The 18,917-nt window shown below is 42.1% G+C and overlaps 2 protein-coding genes across 3 annotated transcripts in view; one reads left to right on the forward strand and one right to left on the reverse strand.

Annotated features, from left to right (window-relative positions):
* The window catches only part of LOC117348847 (mucin-19-like), a 51,958-nt gene extending 48,333 nt beyond the window's left edge, over positions 1-3,625 (forward strand). Inside the window, exons 9-10 of the mRNA XM_033921394.1 lie at positions 183-331; positions 2,994-3,625. Of these exons, the coding sequence (XP_033777285.1) occupies positions 183-331; positions 2,994-3,053 (209 nt within the window). The 3' untranslated portion in view covers positions 3,054-3,625. The remainder of the gene's footprint in view (positions 1-182; positions 332-2,993) is intronic.
* Positions 3,626-12,246: 8,621 nt separating this feature from the next.
* Positions 12,247-18,917, reverse strand: part of LOC117348848 — a 79,025-nt gene continuing 72,354 nt past the window's right edge. For both annotated transcript variants that reach the window (XM_033921397.1, XM_033921395.1), the window contains 2 exons: positions 15,976-16,140; positions 12,247-14,951 (listed from right to left, as the gene is read on the reverse strand). In XM_033921397.1, the coding sequence (XP_033777288.1) occupies positions 14,820-14,951; positions 15,976-16,140 (297 nt within the window). In that variant the 3' untranslated portion in view covers positions 12,247-14,819. The remainder of the gene's footprint in view (positions 14,952-15,975; positions 16,141-18,917) is intronic.

Here is an 18,917-nt window from a genome sequence, read left to right on the forward strand (position 1 = left end):
CACTGATCAAGGGCAAAATAGAATCTACAGACTGTAGTAAGTGCAGGAAATGGGAAGGTGGGAATATGGTGAGTTCTTGGTTTTTAATTGTAATTCTATTGCTGGTTGTACATCTCCTTGGATGTATAGAAACAACTTGTAAATAATTATCTATATATAATTAATGTACATTTTTACCTTAGATGTAGATGATGTAAGTTCCAAGTCAAGCAGTCCAGGAATATCATGGAGATCTGGAAATTACAACTTGGAAGGATCAGTGGGTTCCGACAGCAACTTCACACCAGGGTCATTTCGCCCTAAACTGGACTCTGTAAATGTTTATCAAGAGGTACTACAGTATAATGTAAACATACTTGCTAAATGACCATTGAGTTGCTTTGCCTCTTAGTAAGCACGACTGCATTATTTCTTTCAGTTATCAAGATTGCATGAGTAATCAATAGTGTTCCTGGTGGGGTTTTTTTTAAGTGTCATCAGTGATAATGCTTGAATTGTTCCAGTTTTTGGTGAACACATAATCATCTTTTCTCAAAGAAAGGATCTGTAATACAAGGATAAATCAAAAAGTAAAGGAAAAAAATACTTTTAACGGCTTTAACAGAAGTAATTGTGAGCAAATGAACATATCACTTTTCCTCATATTCCCCGTGCAAGACGACACACTTGTATTGTTCAACATACTTCTGCATTCCTGCTGAGAAGTTTTTTGGCTGTTCCCGAAGCCAGGTGAGCTCCGCTTCCTTTACTTCATCGTGCTTTGGATTTTGCTCTCTGGGTCGCAGTGATGCACCCAGGTCTTGTTGCCCTTGTCAATTCTTTCCAGAATACATGGATGTTCTCCATACCGTCTCAAGAACTGGGACACAACCTCCACACGCTGTTGCTTGTGCAGATCAGTAAACTGTTTGGGAACCCATCGTGCGCAGACTTTCCTGCATCCCAAGTCATCGTTCGTTTTTGGCAAATGCAGACCCATAGCTGATATCCAAATTTGCAGCCAATTGAGATACCGTTATCTGTCAGTTTTCTCTAATCAAGGTATTCACCCTGTCAATGTACTCTTCTGTGCACAATGTTGATAGGCAACCAGTACGACCTTCATCAGTTACACCTGCTCTTCCCACTTTAAACCTTTTTACCCACTCATAAACCTTTTGTTGGTTGATTTCTTGGCAAGTCCCAATAACAAGATCGTGAACACCTCCTTGAGACTATATGGTTCAGACTACCTAATTAATCCTACAACCAAAATCCTTGGCGTCACTCTGGACCGAAGCCTAACTTTTGAAGATGACACTAATGCTCAAGTCAAAAAATGCTTTCTCACTCTATGGAAACTTCGTACCATTAAAAAGTACTTCGATTTCTTCTCCTTTCGACTGCTGGTTCAATCCCTGATCTTAAGTACCTTAGACCAGTGGTTCCCAACCCTGTCCTGGAGGACCACCAAGCCAATCGGGTTTTCAGGATAGCCCTAATGAATATGCATGAGAGAGATTTGCATATAATGGAAGTGACAGGCATGCAAATCTGCTCCATGCATATTCATTAGGGCTATCCTGAAAATCCGATTGGCCTGGTGGTCCTCCAGGACAGGGTTGGGAACCACTGCCTTAGACTACTGCAATATTATATACTTGGGATCTCTCAAGAAAACCATCAAACGACTGAGAATAGTCCAAAATGCTGCAGTCCGTCTCATTGCCTGTGCCTACTACCTATGGAGAATTCAGGAAACACCTGAAAACACATCTATTCCTGAAATACTTAGAAAACCAACCTATTCAATCTTAGTCGTTAACAAACGACCGCAAGAACCACCAATCGCTAAGTCTGTAACTTTGTTTATTCACTCAATCTGTAACATTTCTAATCATTGTAAACCGCATAGAACTTCATGGTCCTGCAGTATATAAACTGTTATTATTATTATCATTATTTATGGCTTCAAGAAATCAGACCGTGTAAGCCCGTATTACAAAAAACGACACTGGCTGCCTGTGGAAGCAAGGGTCATCTTTAAGTTTGCTTGCCTTTGCTTCAAAACCATGACGGGTCAATCCCCAACCTATCTGTCTCACCAATTCGAATTCCCAGGCACAACTAATACACGCAGTACCTACTTGTTCGCTTTTCCATCCCTAAAGGGCTGCACCTACAAGAGATACCTCGATAGAACACTATCAAATGGAACAAATGTTTAACGAACTTCACCTCAAACGCACTTTCGTACCAAACATTTAGGAAGTCAATAAAAACTGATCTCTTTGACAAATTTCTCTTGACTCCACTTCAACCTGATGTACCTCAACCTGATGGACTTCCAATACACTTCCAGATAAATCTGACTCAACTTTGCATGGCAATGTAATTTCAAAAGTTCTCTGTAATGTCGCTGTCTGTATACAGTCTCTTCCCTTGTAAACCGCTTAGAACTGTTTGTGGTATGGCAGTATATAAAAATAAAGTTATTATTATTATTATTTATGGTGCTATGTCCATACTGAGTCAATATCCAACGGCAAAGGTGTCCAATGTTTCATTTGTTTAAGTCAAAGCAGGCAACTCTGGGACAAACTCTGGTATATAAACTTAAGGTTTAGATTAGATTAGATTGAATAGAGCAACAATATCTGTTGGCAGGAGTAGCCATTTTGCGTAATTCTCTTGTGCATTGTTGTATTCCGCAGTGATATTCTTTTAGCGCATCGACACAAAATTTATCCGCAGATGTTGTACAGAAGAGTTTTGGATCACAGTGGGTTTTTCTTTTTCCAAAAAAACGTTGCTTAGACACATCACCAACCTTAGATAAATCTCATGTTTATTCAGTACAACATATCGAAACCTGTGAAGCCTCCCGTGTTTCTTGGGACCAGTGTGACTCCTAAAATTTTCACAATAATTCTTTAACAAGTGCATTAATAGTGATCCATGAAAAATACATATTTATAGTCATAACCATTAAATCTTCTTTTCTCTTTCTACAGATGAAAATGAAACGGCCCGATGTGGTTTTACCTACTGGCAAACAACAAGGAGCTATATAGTCAGAAAACCAAAGACATACCCCAAGAATACGATGGGGGAACCCACAAACTTGTATCATGCACCTACTGTGCTGAGCTGCAGCTCTTTGATGCTGTGTTTGAAATACTTGATTTTTATCTCGACTAATTGTAGATTAGCGTTTCACACGCACTAGCCAAATTCAAAATGCCACTTTATGCAAATTGTTGCTTAGCAAACAAAATTCTAGAATCTGATGGCCGACGATGAGGGTGGGGCTATTCCATATCTGGCCATTTTCTTTTCTTGCTTCAATACCGTCGACCTGCACCTTCTGATCTCCAGCTTGACCTCCCTCTTTGCCTAGTCCAGGCATTCTCAAATTCTGATACTACTTTGTCAGCACAGAAGAACGTACATTTACACTGGAAGAAATCGTCATCTTTACTGTACAAATATCGCTGCGTGCCATGCAAAATGTATACTGTACTGAAACATTAATGCCCTCTTGTTTGGGTATTTCCAGCAGCGTTTGATGTTCTACAAATGGCTGATACAATAATGAATGCAGTTTCAGGATTTCCACCCCTAAATCCTATGACATGCTTTCAAGGTATAAAGGTTCAACATTTGATGTGTTTCACAGTGCCACAGAATCTACAACCTCCACTCCACTCTCCACGAACTAGCAAGCGAACCCTCATTATTTTAGTCTAATTGCTTGCATGCACCACCGTCTTTCTCTTCTTTCACAAAGAGAGCGATTCTGTAAGAGGGTGCCTGACCACAAACCACACCCAAGCCTATCTCCTTAGGTACCTGTTTCCAATTGAGGTGCCTATAATTAATTTACAGAATCGCAGTGTACTTATAGGAGCCTATTTTTCAATTCTCGCTCATTAACAAAGTTGATTGGGCTTTTATTATTCAATTAATATTAGCGCCTAAGTGGTTAGCCACATTCAATAATGGCACCTATCGGTAGGCACCAGATATAGAATTTCCAAGTAAGTATATAATAACAATGATAAATTGCGTTCTAAGATGTTAAAATACAATATTGAAACTGCTACGATATGTTATTCGATGTTATAGAATGTATTGGAAAAAAGTATATTTTTCTTATTGACATTTTTACAGAAGCAAGAATTGATATTTTTCAATAAATTATTTTTTTTTTGTTTGTATTCTTTAGTGTTGACAAAGGTTCTTTATTTTTGATTTACACATGCCTGGGAAAATAGCTATGGGAAATGTCTGCAGGATGCACTTTATGTTGTCAATGTCAAAAGATGTTATTTATTTACCAATCCTTTTGTATATTATTTAATAGGTGGATACTTGAATAAACATTAAAAAAAGTGTCAGAAAATATCATATTAATGAATTCAAGTAGATTGATTTAGCTGTAATTTTTTGTGTGCTCATGTCATCAGATATGCTTGTTAAAGCTTATTAATGAAGCCAATTTACTAATTCCCTCCCTTTTATCAAGCTGCACTAAAGGTTTATAGCGTAAGCAGGAACAGCTGTCCTCGAGCTACCTCTGCAGTTCTTACTGTTCAACTCTTTGCTATATTTACTTATGTTCAGTAGGGCAAGACTTGCTTGTTCATTTTATCAAATGTAAAGTTGGAAGCAAGAAATGTGCCATCATGTACCACGTTGCTATTCTTAGATGGATAAGAACATGGATTGGAAGATAGCCAACGTCACGCCCATCTTTAAAAAGGGATCAAGAGGTGTCCCGAGAAACTACAGACCGGTGAGTCTGACCTCGGTTCCGGGGAAAATGGCGGAAGCACTGATAAAAGAAAACATCGATGAACATTTGGATAGAAACGAACTTCTGAAAACAAGCCAACATGGTTTCTGCAGGGGGAGATCGTGCCTAACTAACTTATTGCACTTCTTCGAAGGAATTAACAAAAGGATGGACAGGGGAGACCCCATAGACATCATATACCTTGATTTCCAAAAAGCCTTTGACAAGGTGCCTCACGAACGTCTACTCCGGAAACTGAAGAATCATGGGGTGGATGGAGACGTACATAGATGGATTAGAAACTGGTTGGCAGGTAGGAAACAGAGGGTAGGAGTGAAGGGCCACTACTCGGACTGGATGAGGGTCACGAGTGGTGTTCCACAGGGCTCGGTGCTCGGGCCGCTGCTATTTAATATATTCATAAATGATCTAGAAACAGGGACGAAATGTGAGATAATAAAATTTGCGGACGATACAAAAATATTTAGTGGAGCTGGAACTAAAGAGGAATGCGAAGAATTGCAAAGGGACTTGAACAAACTGGGGGAATGGGCGGCGAGATGGCAGATGAAGTTCAACGTTGAGAAATGTAAAGTATTGCATGTGGGAAGCAGAAACCCAAGGTACAACTATACGATGGGAGGGATGTTATTGAATGAGAGTACCCAAGAAAGGGACTTGGGGGTAATGGTGGACATGACAATGAAGCCGACGGCACAGTGCGCAGCAGCCGCTAAGAAAGCAAATAGAATGCTAGGTATAATCAAGAAGGGTATTACAACCAGGACAAAAGAAGTTATCCTGCCGTTGTATCGGGCGATGGTGCGTCCGCATCTGGAATACTGCGTCCAATATTGGTCGCCGTACCTTAAGAAGGATATGGCGTTACTCGAGAGGGTTCAGAGGAGAGCGACACGTCTGATAAAAGGGATGGAAAACCTTTCATACGCTGAGAGATTGGAGAAACTGGGTCTCTTTTCCCTGGAGAAGAGGAGACTTAGAGGGGATATGATAGAGACTTATAAGATCATGAAGGGCATAGAGAGAGTAGAGAGGGACAGATTCTTCAAACTTTCTAAAAATAAAAGAACAAGAGGGCACTCGGAAAAGTTGAAAGGGGACAGATTCAAAACGAATGCTAGGAAGTTCTTCTTTACCCAAAGAGTGGTAGACTACTGGAATGCGCTTCCAGAGGGCGTAATAGGGCAGAGTACAGTACTGGGGTTTAAGAAAGGATTGGACAATTTCCTGCTGGAAAAGGGGATAGAAGGGTATAAATAGAGGATTACTGCACAGGTCCTGGACCTGTTGTGCCGCCGCGTGAGCGGACTTCTGGGCATGATGGACCTCAGGTCTGACCCAGGAGAGGCATTGCTTATGTTCTTATGTTCTTATTTGCAGTGGTTTGCTATTAAGCAGTCCAGAATTTTCTTTTTGTAGAGCAGATGCACACAGAGGATTTAGAATCAGAAAATAATATTAAATATTGAACTAAGGCCAGTACTAGGCAGACTTGCACGGTCTGTGTCTATATATGGCCGTTTGGTGGAGGATGGGCAGGGGAGGGCTTCAATGGCTGGGAGGGTGTAGATGGGCTGGAGTAAGTCTTAACAGAGATTTCGGCAGTTGGAACCCAAGCACAGTACCGGGTAGAGCTTTGGATTCTTGCCCAGAAATAGCTAAGAAGAAAAAATTAAAAAATTTAAATTGAATCAGGTTGGGCAGACTGGATGGACCATTTGGGTCTTTATCTGCCGTCATCTACTATGTTACTATGTTATTATGTAGATAATACATTACAATTAATGGAATGCATGCAAGTACCAAAACTGCACTTTTTCACATGCACTGTAGAGGCTTCAACAGTTTGCGGTGCGTGGAAATTTGAAGGCATAACTACATTGCCAAATGATCCAGTTTCCAGGCAAAGTCTTTCAGACAGCCCTGCATCTCAGTGCACTAAGGTGTCCTGTAGTCTTGCACTGAGCATGCACGATGTCGCAGGAAATAAAAATAAGCCCCGAGATTCAGGGGGGGGGGGGGGGGGGGGTTGTAGGACTGAAGGATACAGGAGAGCGCGGAGATTAGAGAGACCTTGGCTCGTTATCTACGCCCAGATTTTATCGCTGTGTAGATACATAAGCTGTCAAGACCCACGCCTAGGAAGTGACGTCAGAGGGAGAGTCCACACCGGTGCAACAGCAGGTTGCTGCTCGTGCCAGGAATGTTAGAGGTATGGGGGAAGGGAAATGGCACATGCACGTAGCAGTGGGGGGGGGGAGGGAGGGGAAAGGAGCATGTAGATGTGGGGGGAGCAGCGCCACTGCCCCAGGCGACTCTCACCCTTGCGACTCCACTGCCTCTAGGACGCTGTTCAGTACAACTCTAGTTACATTACATTACATTAGTGATTTCTATTCCGCCATTACCTTGTGGTTCAAGGTGGATTACACAAGAGTTGTCAGGAGGTTACAAGAGTTGTAACATTACATAAGAATTGTAAGCAAAGGAAATCCAGTTCAAAGGAAAGCCAAAAAAGTCTTGACCGGGTCTACAATTTCCCTCTTGTAGGCAAGGAAAAATAATTCGAGATTTGCATGTCAGCTGGGCTTAGATTTAGAACTTCATATTGAGAAAAAAGCATCAACCTGTAACCCGTTCTGAGCTCTTTGGGGAGAACAGGCACGATCCAACTTTACTTGCAAGTTTCATCTGGCCGATTTAACAAAAAATTAATTCCAACTTGGAGAATAAATTGCTACCCAAAAGGTACCAGTTAAGGCTTCAGTTCCTAATAGCATTGGCCCACGCTGTCGGGCTTAGAAAAAAGGAGGGCAAATGGGACAGCTTCCTAGGCCTTGCAAAATCCAGTCATCTATTTTATCTCTGGCAAGGCAAGGAAACGGCATTCATCTTAGAAAAACTGCATTTTTGACCGGCTTAATAAAATTCAGATCAAATCTGAAAACTTAGGGAGTTGGTCCACTGGGATTTCTATTTGACCTATACTACAGAAAACTGATACTACAAAAAAAAAAAAAAAAAAATATGGACATGGGATGAGTTATTATTATTATTTATTAGGATTTATTTACCACCTTTTTGAAGGAGTTTGCTCAAGGTGGTGTACAGGAAGATTAGAGAAATAAACACATTTAAGCCAGCCTTCAAGTTAGAACACAGTTTGTGCAATTCTACCTACAGCACAAATCATGATGCTCCAGTTGTTCAGGGAACAAGCATGTACTTCTGTTTCCAAATTTTGGAAGCAAGTGTGAGGTTCAGTGAAGCCCTCTTGATGCCTTCTGATGTAGACAGAACGAACCTATCTATATGAAGTCCATGGCAATCAGTGAAATTAAAGATGGCCGACCGCTGCAGGCTGAATCAGACCTGAATAGTTAATGCCAGATCTAATCCAGAAACCAGGTCAGAGGTGGCTGCTTTAACTTACCTGGATATTCAGACTGGCACCCAGGTAAGGTCCAGCAGTCCAATTAAGCCTTTTTTTGGGGCTGTCCTAACTTTAGCCAGGTGCTTGGCTTGGCCATTAATCAAGTACAGGGATGCCCCAATCAGCACCCTGCATATCTCGGTCCACTTGTGCCTGTGAAGATCTGTATTCTGTATATCACACGAGTGTAATCAACATCATCTTATATATATTTTTAAATTCACCTTTTTTGGCTCTAGCAATGTCAATTTTCCTTGTTTATACCAAAAGGCAGATTTAATCACCATTTCTTCAACAAGTCTTGTTTCTGTCACCTAAATTAGTAGGTCAACCCAGAAAGGTACCTTTGTAAAGACAATTCCTTATAACCTGCCTGCTTACCCAGTGTGATTACAAGAACCAAAATGCAGATTTAGTAACTGATTTTGCACTGGATTCTTGCAACATGTTAACACTGAGGAATTTAAACCAGATATTGCACTTACTGGTTTCTGCTCCATCTGTGAAATCGTAACTCCCTCTTGGGATCGTATGGTGAGCAAAACACACAGAATCTGCTGGGACGGGGAATGATGGAAACTTATATGCAAGACAAGAATCCTTTTATCTCCCTCTGTGCGCAGTGGTTACAACTTCAGCCGTCAGCACCCTGAGGTTGTGGGTTTAAATCCCATGATGCTCCTGGTGAGTCACTTAGGGCTAGATTCACTTACATGCTTTGCGTGCCCGATCCGTGCAGGCCCGACCAATCCACAAAACGAAAAAATTCAAATGAGGGCGATCGGAGGAACGCCCTCCCTAAGATCGCACGGATCACTAGTCTGCGATCCTGACCATCTGTAAACTTTTTTTAAAAAAACTTTTACTAGCCCAGCGAGCCCGTGGTTTTAACCCGCTTTAAACCCGAGGGTTAAAACCATGCGCTCGCAGTGTGGGGAAGGGAAGGAGAATCGGGGCAGCAGGAGAGATTTGTGGCAGGCAGGAGACAGCAGATCGGGGCAGAGAGCAGGGCAGCAGAAGGCATGGCAGTCAGAAAGGACCTCAGCGACTGCTCCACAGCAGTTGCTTATTTTGGATTGGCCAGCCCAGTCGGTGTTGCTTTTCTTATTTTAGTGAATCGCTTCCTGTCTGCATTTGAATGCTGTTCCCCCTCACTTGCATGCGCGGATCGGAGGATGATCGGAACACAGGTTAGTGAATTGGGTTGGAGGGAAATCGGGTCACAAAGGGCTCGCAAATCGATCGGTTTGCTTAGTGAATCTAGCCCTTAATCCCCCATTGTCATTAGAGTGTAACCCGTAATGGCTCCTGCGAACTCTTGCGAGAATTCACAGGAACCATTACGGAAGCTGCTCAGCACTGAGCAGCAGAGCAAAATCGCGCGCCTGCTCATGCTTCTTCTCAGCGGCTGAAGACGCTCACAGGCAACCAGTTAAACACAGGGCAGGAACTTGGAAAGTTCGCTCCTGCACGCTGTACCTCCACCAACGATTATCAGTAGAGGTATGAGCCTGAGGCTAGGACAGGGAGAGCGGCAGACTGCAGAGCCTGGCGGCGGCGGCGGCCTGCAATAACTTTAGAAGGTGGGTAGAGATGGTGACCCGAATATAAACCAGGACCCCCATTTTTGGGCCCAAAAATCCCAGTTTATATTCCAGTAAATACGGTAAAAGCAAGAAATATTTTGAACACACTCTTATCAATCAAGCAGCCTTGTATGCTAAAGATTTTCGACAGCTATTGCTTATGTCTTGTTCTTATGAACAATTTAGAAAACAGCTGAAAACTTTCCTCTTTTCAAATTTCTTGACTTAATATCTTTCTTTGTGTTATTTTAGTAAGCTTTGTTTTTTTATGTTTGGGGTTTTTTTTAATTTTATAATTTTCATTTAAGTACATAATTGTGCTTAACAAGAAATATAAAGAAATTTATACAACCAATTAACTATTGGATTTAAGAAATTATAAGAAAGCTTTGTAAACTGCATTGAACTTATGGTTATGCGGTCTAGAAATGGTGCGTCCACATCTGGAATACTGCGTTCAGTATTGGTCGCCGCACCTCAAGAAGGACATGGCGGTACTTGAGAGAGTCCAAAGGAGAGCAACGAAACTGGTAAGAGGGCTGGAACACTGCCCATACGCCGAGAGGTTGGAAAGGCTGGGGCTCTTCTCTCTGAAAAAAAGGAGGCTCAGGGGAGATATGATAGAGACCTTCAAGATCATGAGGGGCATAGAGAGGGTGGATAGGGACAGATTCTTCAGACTGAAGGGGACAACAAGTACGAGGGGGCATTTGGAGAAACTGAAGGGAGATGGGTTCAAAACAAATGCAAGGAAGTTTTTTTTCACCCAAAGGGTCGTGGACATTTGGAATGCGCTACCGGAGGAAGTGATCAGGCAGAGTACGGTACAGGGATTCAAACAGAGTTTGGACGGATTCCTGAGGGATAAAGGGATCGTGGGATACTGAGGGAGGAGCTGGGATGTAACACAAGTATAGGAAGTTAACCAGGTAATGAGTATAAACCAACCTGGTCGTGCATGTGCAAGACCGGAGGGCTAGGACTTCGATAGGAAGGCAGGACTTAAATGAGAAACCAAGGTGGCAAGGGAGCCCCTTCTGATGATTCAGACAAGTCTTGACCTGTTTTTGGGCCACCGCGGGAGCGGACTGCTGGGCAGGATGGACCTGTGGTCTGACCCGGCAGAGGCACTGCTTATGTTCTTATGTTCTTCTATGTTCTAAATCTGTTATGTTATCACACGGCTGTATAACCAAACATTAGTTATGGTCATAACCAAATTCATCACAATTTTCATCATCAGTACAAGCAACTGAAACGCAATTGGACATATTTGCAGAGAAAATACAGTTACTGTAGATATTCCCTTACATAAAACTGGATAATACATATAAAAACAAAGTATACCATTATAGTTGAGTTTCATAAATCTGCTGTAGCATCGAACATGGTTTATAATGGATAATACATATAAACATGGATAATACATATAATATATAATATATGTATTATCCATCCATACATATAATATATAACATGGATAATACATATAAAAACAAAGTATACCATTATAGTTGAGTTTCATAAATCTGCTGTAGCATCGAACATGGTTTATAATGGATAATACATATAAACATGGATAATACATATAATATATAATATATGTATTATCCATCCATACATATAATATATAACATGGATAATACATATAAAAACAAAGTATACCATTATAGTTGAGTTTCATAAATCTGCTGTAGCATCGAACATGGTTTATAATGGATAATACATATAAACATGGATAATACATATATTATATAATATATGTATTATCCATCCATACATATAATATATAACATGGATAATACATATAAAAACAAAGTATACCATTATAGTTGAGTTTCATAAATCTGCTGTAGCATCGAACATGGTTTATTTAATTCTATACCACTAAGTGTTTTTTTTTTACATATTTCCCTATCTGTCCTGGCGGGCTCAAACTTTTTCTAGTGTACCTGGGGCAATGGGGGGATTAAGTGTCTTGCCCAGGGTCACACGGATCAGCGAGGGATTTGAACCCACAACCTCAGAGTGCTGAGGCTGCAGCTCTCACCACTGCACCACACACTCCTCGTGTGATTCTGTGTTTCGATAAACTACATCAGGTAGATCACAGCCATACACTGGCCCAATTCAAAATATCACCTCTCTACGTCGAGTGCATAAGTTAGGCCCTCCTTTACAAAACCGTGATAGCGTTTTTAGCGCCAGCTGCGGTGATAAGAACTCCGACACTCATATGAGCCTCAAAGTTCGCTAGCACGGCTTTGTAAAGGAGGGGGTTAGAGTGGAAGCAGCCCAAACCTGCGTTACCCATGCAGAACGATATGCAAACAATTTGTAAGATTTAGTGCAACTGTTCAGCTCAGTATTGTATGAGAGCACAAATTTGTTAGATATGGCAGAAAGAAAAAAAATCTATAAGACAGGTTTGGTGTGCAAGTAATTTATTACTTTCAGCAGATGCTAAAGTTTGAATATAATGAAATCCATGGACACAAATCAGCGGTACATGAAGTCTTATTAAGAATAAGCTCCCCAGATGACATTATATTACTACAGAACTGGCTATATTCAGGAACACCTTCCTGTTGAGCTGATTTGGGGAGCAGGGGGTAAAGAAATATGTTCTTGTATTAAGGAAACTATTTGGTTCACAGTTCTATTCTTATTGGTGGAGGCTGGAATTCTAGAGCCAGATGAAAGTAAAGAGAAGGAACTGACAGCAGGGGGCGATATTAGCAAACATTCTTTTGCATTGAAAGAGGTAATGAGGTGAGAGAAACACACATACAGTAGCAGCACAGAGTAACAAGGCACTTGAATTACCTGAGGTTTGCTTTGCAAGTATTTTCTTTCATCTAGAGTCAGACACAGGCCAGCCTTTTTCCAATATTTCATGTATAGAGGGAAATATTTGGTATATTACATGTCTCATATATCGCTACTTAATGACCTCAGCATGTAGTGGTAATAATGGACATGATATAAATTCCTCACAGCCCCAAGAACCAGGGAGGAAATAAAACCTAGATAAATTTAAAGGGGGCACTGAAATGTTTCCTCTTCAAAGACGCCTTCGAGCACCGATGCATCTTCTTTTTTTCCCCCTAACAGGTAGCTTGCAGCACTTGGACTATTGTAACTCGCTCTACCAGGGCATTACACAAAAGGAAATCAGAAGGCTTCAAATAATGCAAAATACAGCTATAAAAGCAATTTACAAAGCAGAGAAATGCGATCATGTAACACCCCTTTTGAAAGATGCTCACTGGTTTCCAGTAGCACGTAGGATCACCTTTAAAACATTATTCCTGGCACTGAAAGTTCAATCCGTTCACTCGTCCGCTTTCATCAACAGATTTCTGACTCCTCCTACCACCTCGAGGACGCTCCATTCATCTCACCAATCTCTCCTTGCAATCCCATCCATACTCCAAATCGTGTAAGATACTACACGTAAAACCATTTTCTCTGTTGTCGCTCCCTCACTGTGGAACTCCCTTCCTATAAATCTGAGACAAGAACACTGTGGGCCAAATTCTGCAAAGTGTGCCTAACTTTGGGCGTCCTTGTTAGACGCACTTTATTGGCTCAGCATCAGTTGGACGTCTATCTTTTTAGATGTCGTTTAAAGAATCATTTTTTTTTAGGCGGGAGTTAGACGTCCAACCAATGTCCTTAACGTTATAATTCTGATGTTATTGGAACGACAAATTATGCTATTTTTTTAAAATTATAATTGTAAAATGTTGGCACCTTACCATTTAAAAAAAAAAAAAAAAATCTGTTTAATGTTTTTATTTATTTATTTTCTGTCAGAGGTAGTGAGTTGGATTTGAACTAGGAACATCAATATAGAAGGCTGTAGGTTTAACCAGTGTGCTAACAAGCTGCATAGCAATTGTAAAACTAGGTCTTATAAAGGCATTTTAAGGGGGTCTACTTTTGAGAGTGGTTAGGGCTTCAGGTACACATGAGTTTGACAGATGTGCGTTCTGTGGATGGGACATAGGCATGCTTTGGACGTTTCCAATGTGATCTGCTAAATAGGGCTCTGGGTTTCTATTTCTGCTTTAGTAAGCTCAAATAACATTTAATAACGCACCACATAAACGGCGCATCAATACAAAGATATTGCATGCAAAACTTACTATTCTTCTGGCCAAACAGCAATGGAATTAGCTAATTATAGCACATGAAAAACACAGCTTTATGATTCTTGCTAAAAAAAAACAACCCTCTTTTGTACGGTAGAAAGCCTAAGTCCTAGGCCTAAGTCCTAGGACTTGGAACAGCTGAAAAAAGGAAAGCCAGGGTGATGATACACTGGTATAATTAGTTCATGAGAGGAAACACCATACAGTGTCCTCCCATTCTATATCTCCAACAAGCTGATACAGTTTGTCCCTCCACCGTACACCCACTAAAAATAAAAATCAGACTGACATGGAAGCTGGAACCTCACTGGAAAAACAGACCTGCTCCGTGGGACAAGCCGATTCGAACAGAACCCACAACAAGGGAAGAAAAACGCTGGAAACAAAGAGTAATATCCCCTGCCCCCAAAATAGAAAGGGTGAGGGGAAGAGACAGCCCGAACAACGCTATACCACAAAAAATAATAAATGTGATAAAGGAAAGCCCTCAGTCACACAGCTGTCACAAGTATAACCCAATCAAGGGTATTAACTGTGAAACATCCCTGGGCTGATCTTGTGTGAATTAAACGTGATAAACCAGTGTACAAACCAGTGTCCTAACGGTGCGAAAATGAACAATGTAAATCTACGGATTGTAAAGGCTGTCTCTGCCCCTCATCGGGGGGAACAAGAGCGACCAAAATCAGCCAAGCAGGCACAGGTGAAAACCAGGTGAACTACTGGAAGTCCTTCGCTTCTCCAATGAACAAGAAAAGTAGACAGCCAAGATGAAGCTCGTCATAAGCCAACCTAAGTTTTGGTCTCTGTTCCATTCCCATTTTTATATACTGTCCCAAAGCTCGTCACATTTTCTCTCTTCCATTTTCTAGAAAGATGGTACGGTTTTCTTTCCTTGACTTCTCTGCCTCAAAGACAAGGAGGTGGCTCTCCAGGGTTTCTGCTGGGCCAGTCAGAATGTAGGACGGCTCATTTTTCTGTTTTGAAAACAAAAAAACACGTTATTGAATACGTGACAGCCCGATCAATTAGACCGGAGTAACACCATGCCTTTAATTCCAGCATCGTTCAGCATGGTCAGTCGGTCTCCACCAATCAGTAATGGACGGATTCTATCCGTCCCATAAATCAGAAAGAAAACACAGATTGACCTAGTGACCGGATTACATCATCTAAATGTGCAGAACGTGACATAATCATGGTCCACTTCTACTCATTCAGACTTTGCTTGTGTTTTGGGAAACTACCATATATACTCGAATATAAACCGAGGTGACCTTTCCCCCCCCAAAAAGGAGGAAAAAGGGTGGACTTGAATATAAACTGATGGCTTATATTTAAAGTACCTGTACAGGGCAGAAGCGACCCCTCCTCCTTTCTGCCGGCTCTGCAGCCAAACAGCCAGCCAATATGCCCCCCCCCCATCCTGGAACAGCCCCTCGTCCCAGACCCACCACGGGCCTCCAGTACTGCCCTGGAGGTCCAGTGGAGTGGGGAACCGGAGCTACCTTCAATCCTTCCCTCCCGACATTGGGCACCTCCCTGCCGCGACCTGAGGTCCCCCAACCCACCCGAACCCTCTTCTTACTTCAGTGTAGCCTCCACACCAGCACCGGCACCAGCATGTCCTGCCGGTGCCCGAAGATCTGCCTCGAGAGAGCGTGAACTCTCAGGCCTTGAGAGACTACGGGAACTCCCAGCAGCCATTTCCTCATGGCGATCTGCACGGGGCAGGAGCGTAGGAAGATCACTCCTGCCCCGAAAGCCCTCTAGACCACCAGGTAAGGCTGGGAAGGCGGCAGGGAAGGAAAAAAATATGGGGTTTTAAAAAGTTTAGACTGTTTTTTTTATTTTCCCCCCTCCCCAGAAAAAAATCGCTATTATCTGAAACCGTAAATGGAGAAACCGCGAATGGGGAGGTGGAAGTGTAAATTCTAAGAAATATCCCTAGACCACAGAAAAGGTGAATTCTGCTCATAAATGGAATGAAAGAGCACTTACCGCCACAGCGGTGATAAAGTTGTGTAAGATGTAATAGTCAGCCCCAGCGTGGCCCATTAAGTGTGACGGGATGCACACCGCCATTGTTATCGGATGGGTGCTGCGCTTCGCCGTCAGGAACTCGTGAACTTCCACCGGTCCTCTGCCAATGCAGTTCAGCTCACCCTGCGTTAAAGAGAGACATACGGTAGAATCTAAGCGGGGAGGAAAAAAAAAACCTGGGTCAAACCAGTTGGGCGTTTAGTAAAAGAGGAACCCATGAGCCAAAGATAGTCAAAACGCTCATTTATGAGGTGTGAGCACTTCACGATGCCTAGTTTCCTTTTTTGATTTCAGTCAGGCCTTAACCAATGACTAGACAGCTTTCAAAATATTCACTGACATCACAATGTAGTCTGCCCGCCTGAGGGTTCAGCTAGACTGCCCTGTCTTGTTGCCCAATAGGTAGAGTAAGGGGAAGGCGGAGGTGGGTCAGAAACCCAGACAAACTGCTGGGTTTTTCGAAATCTCTCGGGGCACCCAGACAGTCCTGTATAAAGAGGACACGTCTGGGTTTTCCCGCATGTCTGGTAATCCTACCTCAAAAACTTTGATGCTTAAAACGCCCAACAATCATGACCATCAGACAAATGTCCTATAGAAATGTTGGTCCCTTGAGTTTGTCTGGCTGTCAGGAACTACAGTACTATTTTGATTTGACGGTAGCTACTCTGTGTTGTCCCCTAGGCAATCACCTACTTTTGCCTAATGGTGGGCCAGCCCTGTAAATGGGTTCTAGGTGGAAAAGGCATTTCCTCCTCTGTGCTGATGGCATTTTCCCGAGTGCAAGTGCCCCATTGCACCTACCACATGAAATACAAATGGCTCAGGGGCCAGTATCATTCCAGCTTGCCTCTGTACCTTTAAGGGGGGGTGGGTGTAATGGGATACTTCTGCTCAGGAAAGAGTCACTGGGATGGTACTTCTTACAGCCCACTACATCTCCATGCCTCCAATTCCTAAATTGTTGGATCACGATTCCAAAATCATTCATCTTAAATCACTGATTAGTTTCATAAGTACATAAGAATAGCCTTACTGGGTCAGACCAATGGTCCATCAAGCCCAGTAGCCCGTTCTCATGGTAGCCAATCCAGGTCACTGGTACCTGGCCAAAACCCAAGGAGTAGCAACATTCCATTCAGAATCCCAAAGAATGACAAAAGATTCCGGAACCCCAAAGAGTAGCAACACACTACTGATCCAGGGCAAGCAGTGGCTTCCCCCATGTTTGCCTCAATAACAGACTATGGACTTTTCCTCCTGGAACTTGTCCAAACCTTGCTTAGATATTGTTTGCCTACTCTACCGGTTTTCATATACCAGGTATTACTTTTGTGGAGAACCAATACTGTCCTTTTTGGTTTTCAAGAGACCCGTATGAGCTTAGCACACATCCAAAGTCTCCCGGCTTCTTCTTTAGGTGGAAAACGCCTTCTTTTATGATTAAAAATGTTGTTCTTTTTCTACTTCTCCTAAACCTGTACTGGCTCCAATGGATTCCCACACAACATTCCCAAAAATGTTAACGTTGGCTAATATTTACATCTGTCCACTAGGTGTCTCTGTCACTGCACTAGTCAACATTGCCGAAGCAACTGGAACTTCCAAAAGAATCCGCTTCTTTACAGCAGAACTTACAAAATACCACATGTGCCATTTCCAGGGACAGGTTGTGAAACCAGCCACTCCCCTCCTCCTACTGAACCAGGCGCCAATTTCCTTTATAGCACAAGGCCAGCTGTATGCAGCGCAGGAGGTCTCTGCCCTGGAAACTCAATCACACCTAGCAATCCTGCCAAGGGCTGAATAGAAGACGCTACCCTTGGCTAATCAGATCCAACAATAAACATTAAGAGGAGAATCCGGCTTGCAGAGTCATTTACCTTCTGCATTATGGGGAGACTAATCCTTCAAATATGAAAAAGAAATGCAGATGCAAACCAGGACCAATAGCCCCTCTTGTCAGCTACAGCAGTGTTTCTCAACTCGGTCCTGGAGTACCTCCTTGCCAGTCAGGCTTTCAGGATATCCATAATGAATATGCATGAAATAAATTTACATATAATGGAGATAGTGTATACAAATCAAACTTAGATTACACTGCTCAACAAACATTTTGCTACTGGAGTTCTGTCACCTGTACTGTAACAAGGGCCATAAGCTGACTCTAAATCTGAAAACAGGTTTTGTCTATCACATCCTGTTTTTAAGTTATGCATCAGTTTGTGTTTCTATCATTTTCGTCAATAACGCTACCGTGAAGCGTCAGTATTTTACTGTTTCTGTAACACAATATTGCATTTTAGGATAGCTCATTGATCGCATATACTAATAATTTGAAAGTTTATACTAAAAAGTGATTGTGCTGCTTTTTCTACCAGTGAATTTTTATATTTTGCTTGTTTTTGTCTAAGATATTATAATTATTATGAACCATCCTGATCATTTCTGATATGTCTGTTATGTTTACTACACAAGATTAGCGAAAGAATCTGCCCAGCAGACTTCAAAGTGCATACAAGCATTATTTTGGCTGTAAAGTTGGCGACGAAGATAAAAGTGTGGGCATCTCATGTGTGCTGCTCTGTCTGCTATTCCGGATTAACACAGTGGCTGAACGGGAAACAGAAGAAGATGCCTTTCACTGTACCCATGGAGTGGCATGAACCAGCAAATCATCACTCAGACTGTTATTTTTGCTTGACAAAATTTGCTGGATTCACAAAGAGGAATAAATCAAAAATTGTGTATCCTGATTGCCCGTCAGCAATTAAACCAGTTCCTCATTCGTGCTGGTTGTTCAGAAATTTCTTGGTAATCACAGCAGAGAATTATGCTGAGCTTGTGGAGAACATGTTGAATGTCACTTGAATGTGGCGTAGTGGTTAAAGGAACAGCCT

This window comes from Geotrypetes seraphini, chromosome 15, assembly GCF_902459505.1.
Source record: "Geotrypetes seraphini chromosome 15, aGeoSer1.1, whole genome shotgun sequence".
In the NCBI taxonomy this organism is placed as follows: domain Eukaryota; kingdom Metazoa; phylum Chordata; class Amphibia; order Gymnophiona; family Dermophiidae; genus Geotrypetes; species Geotrypetes seraphini.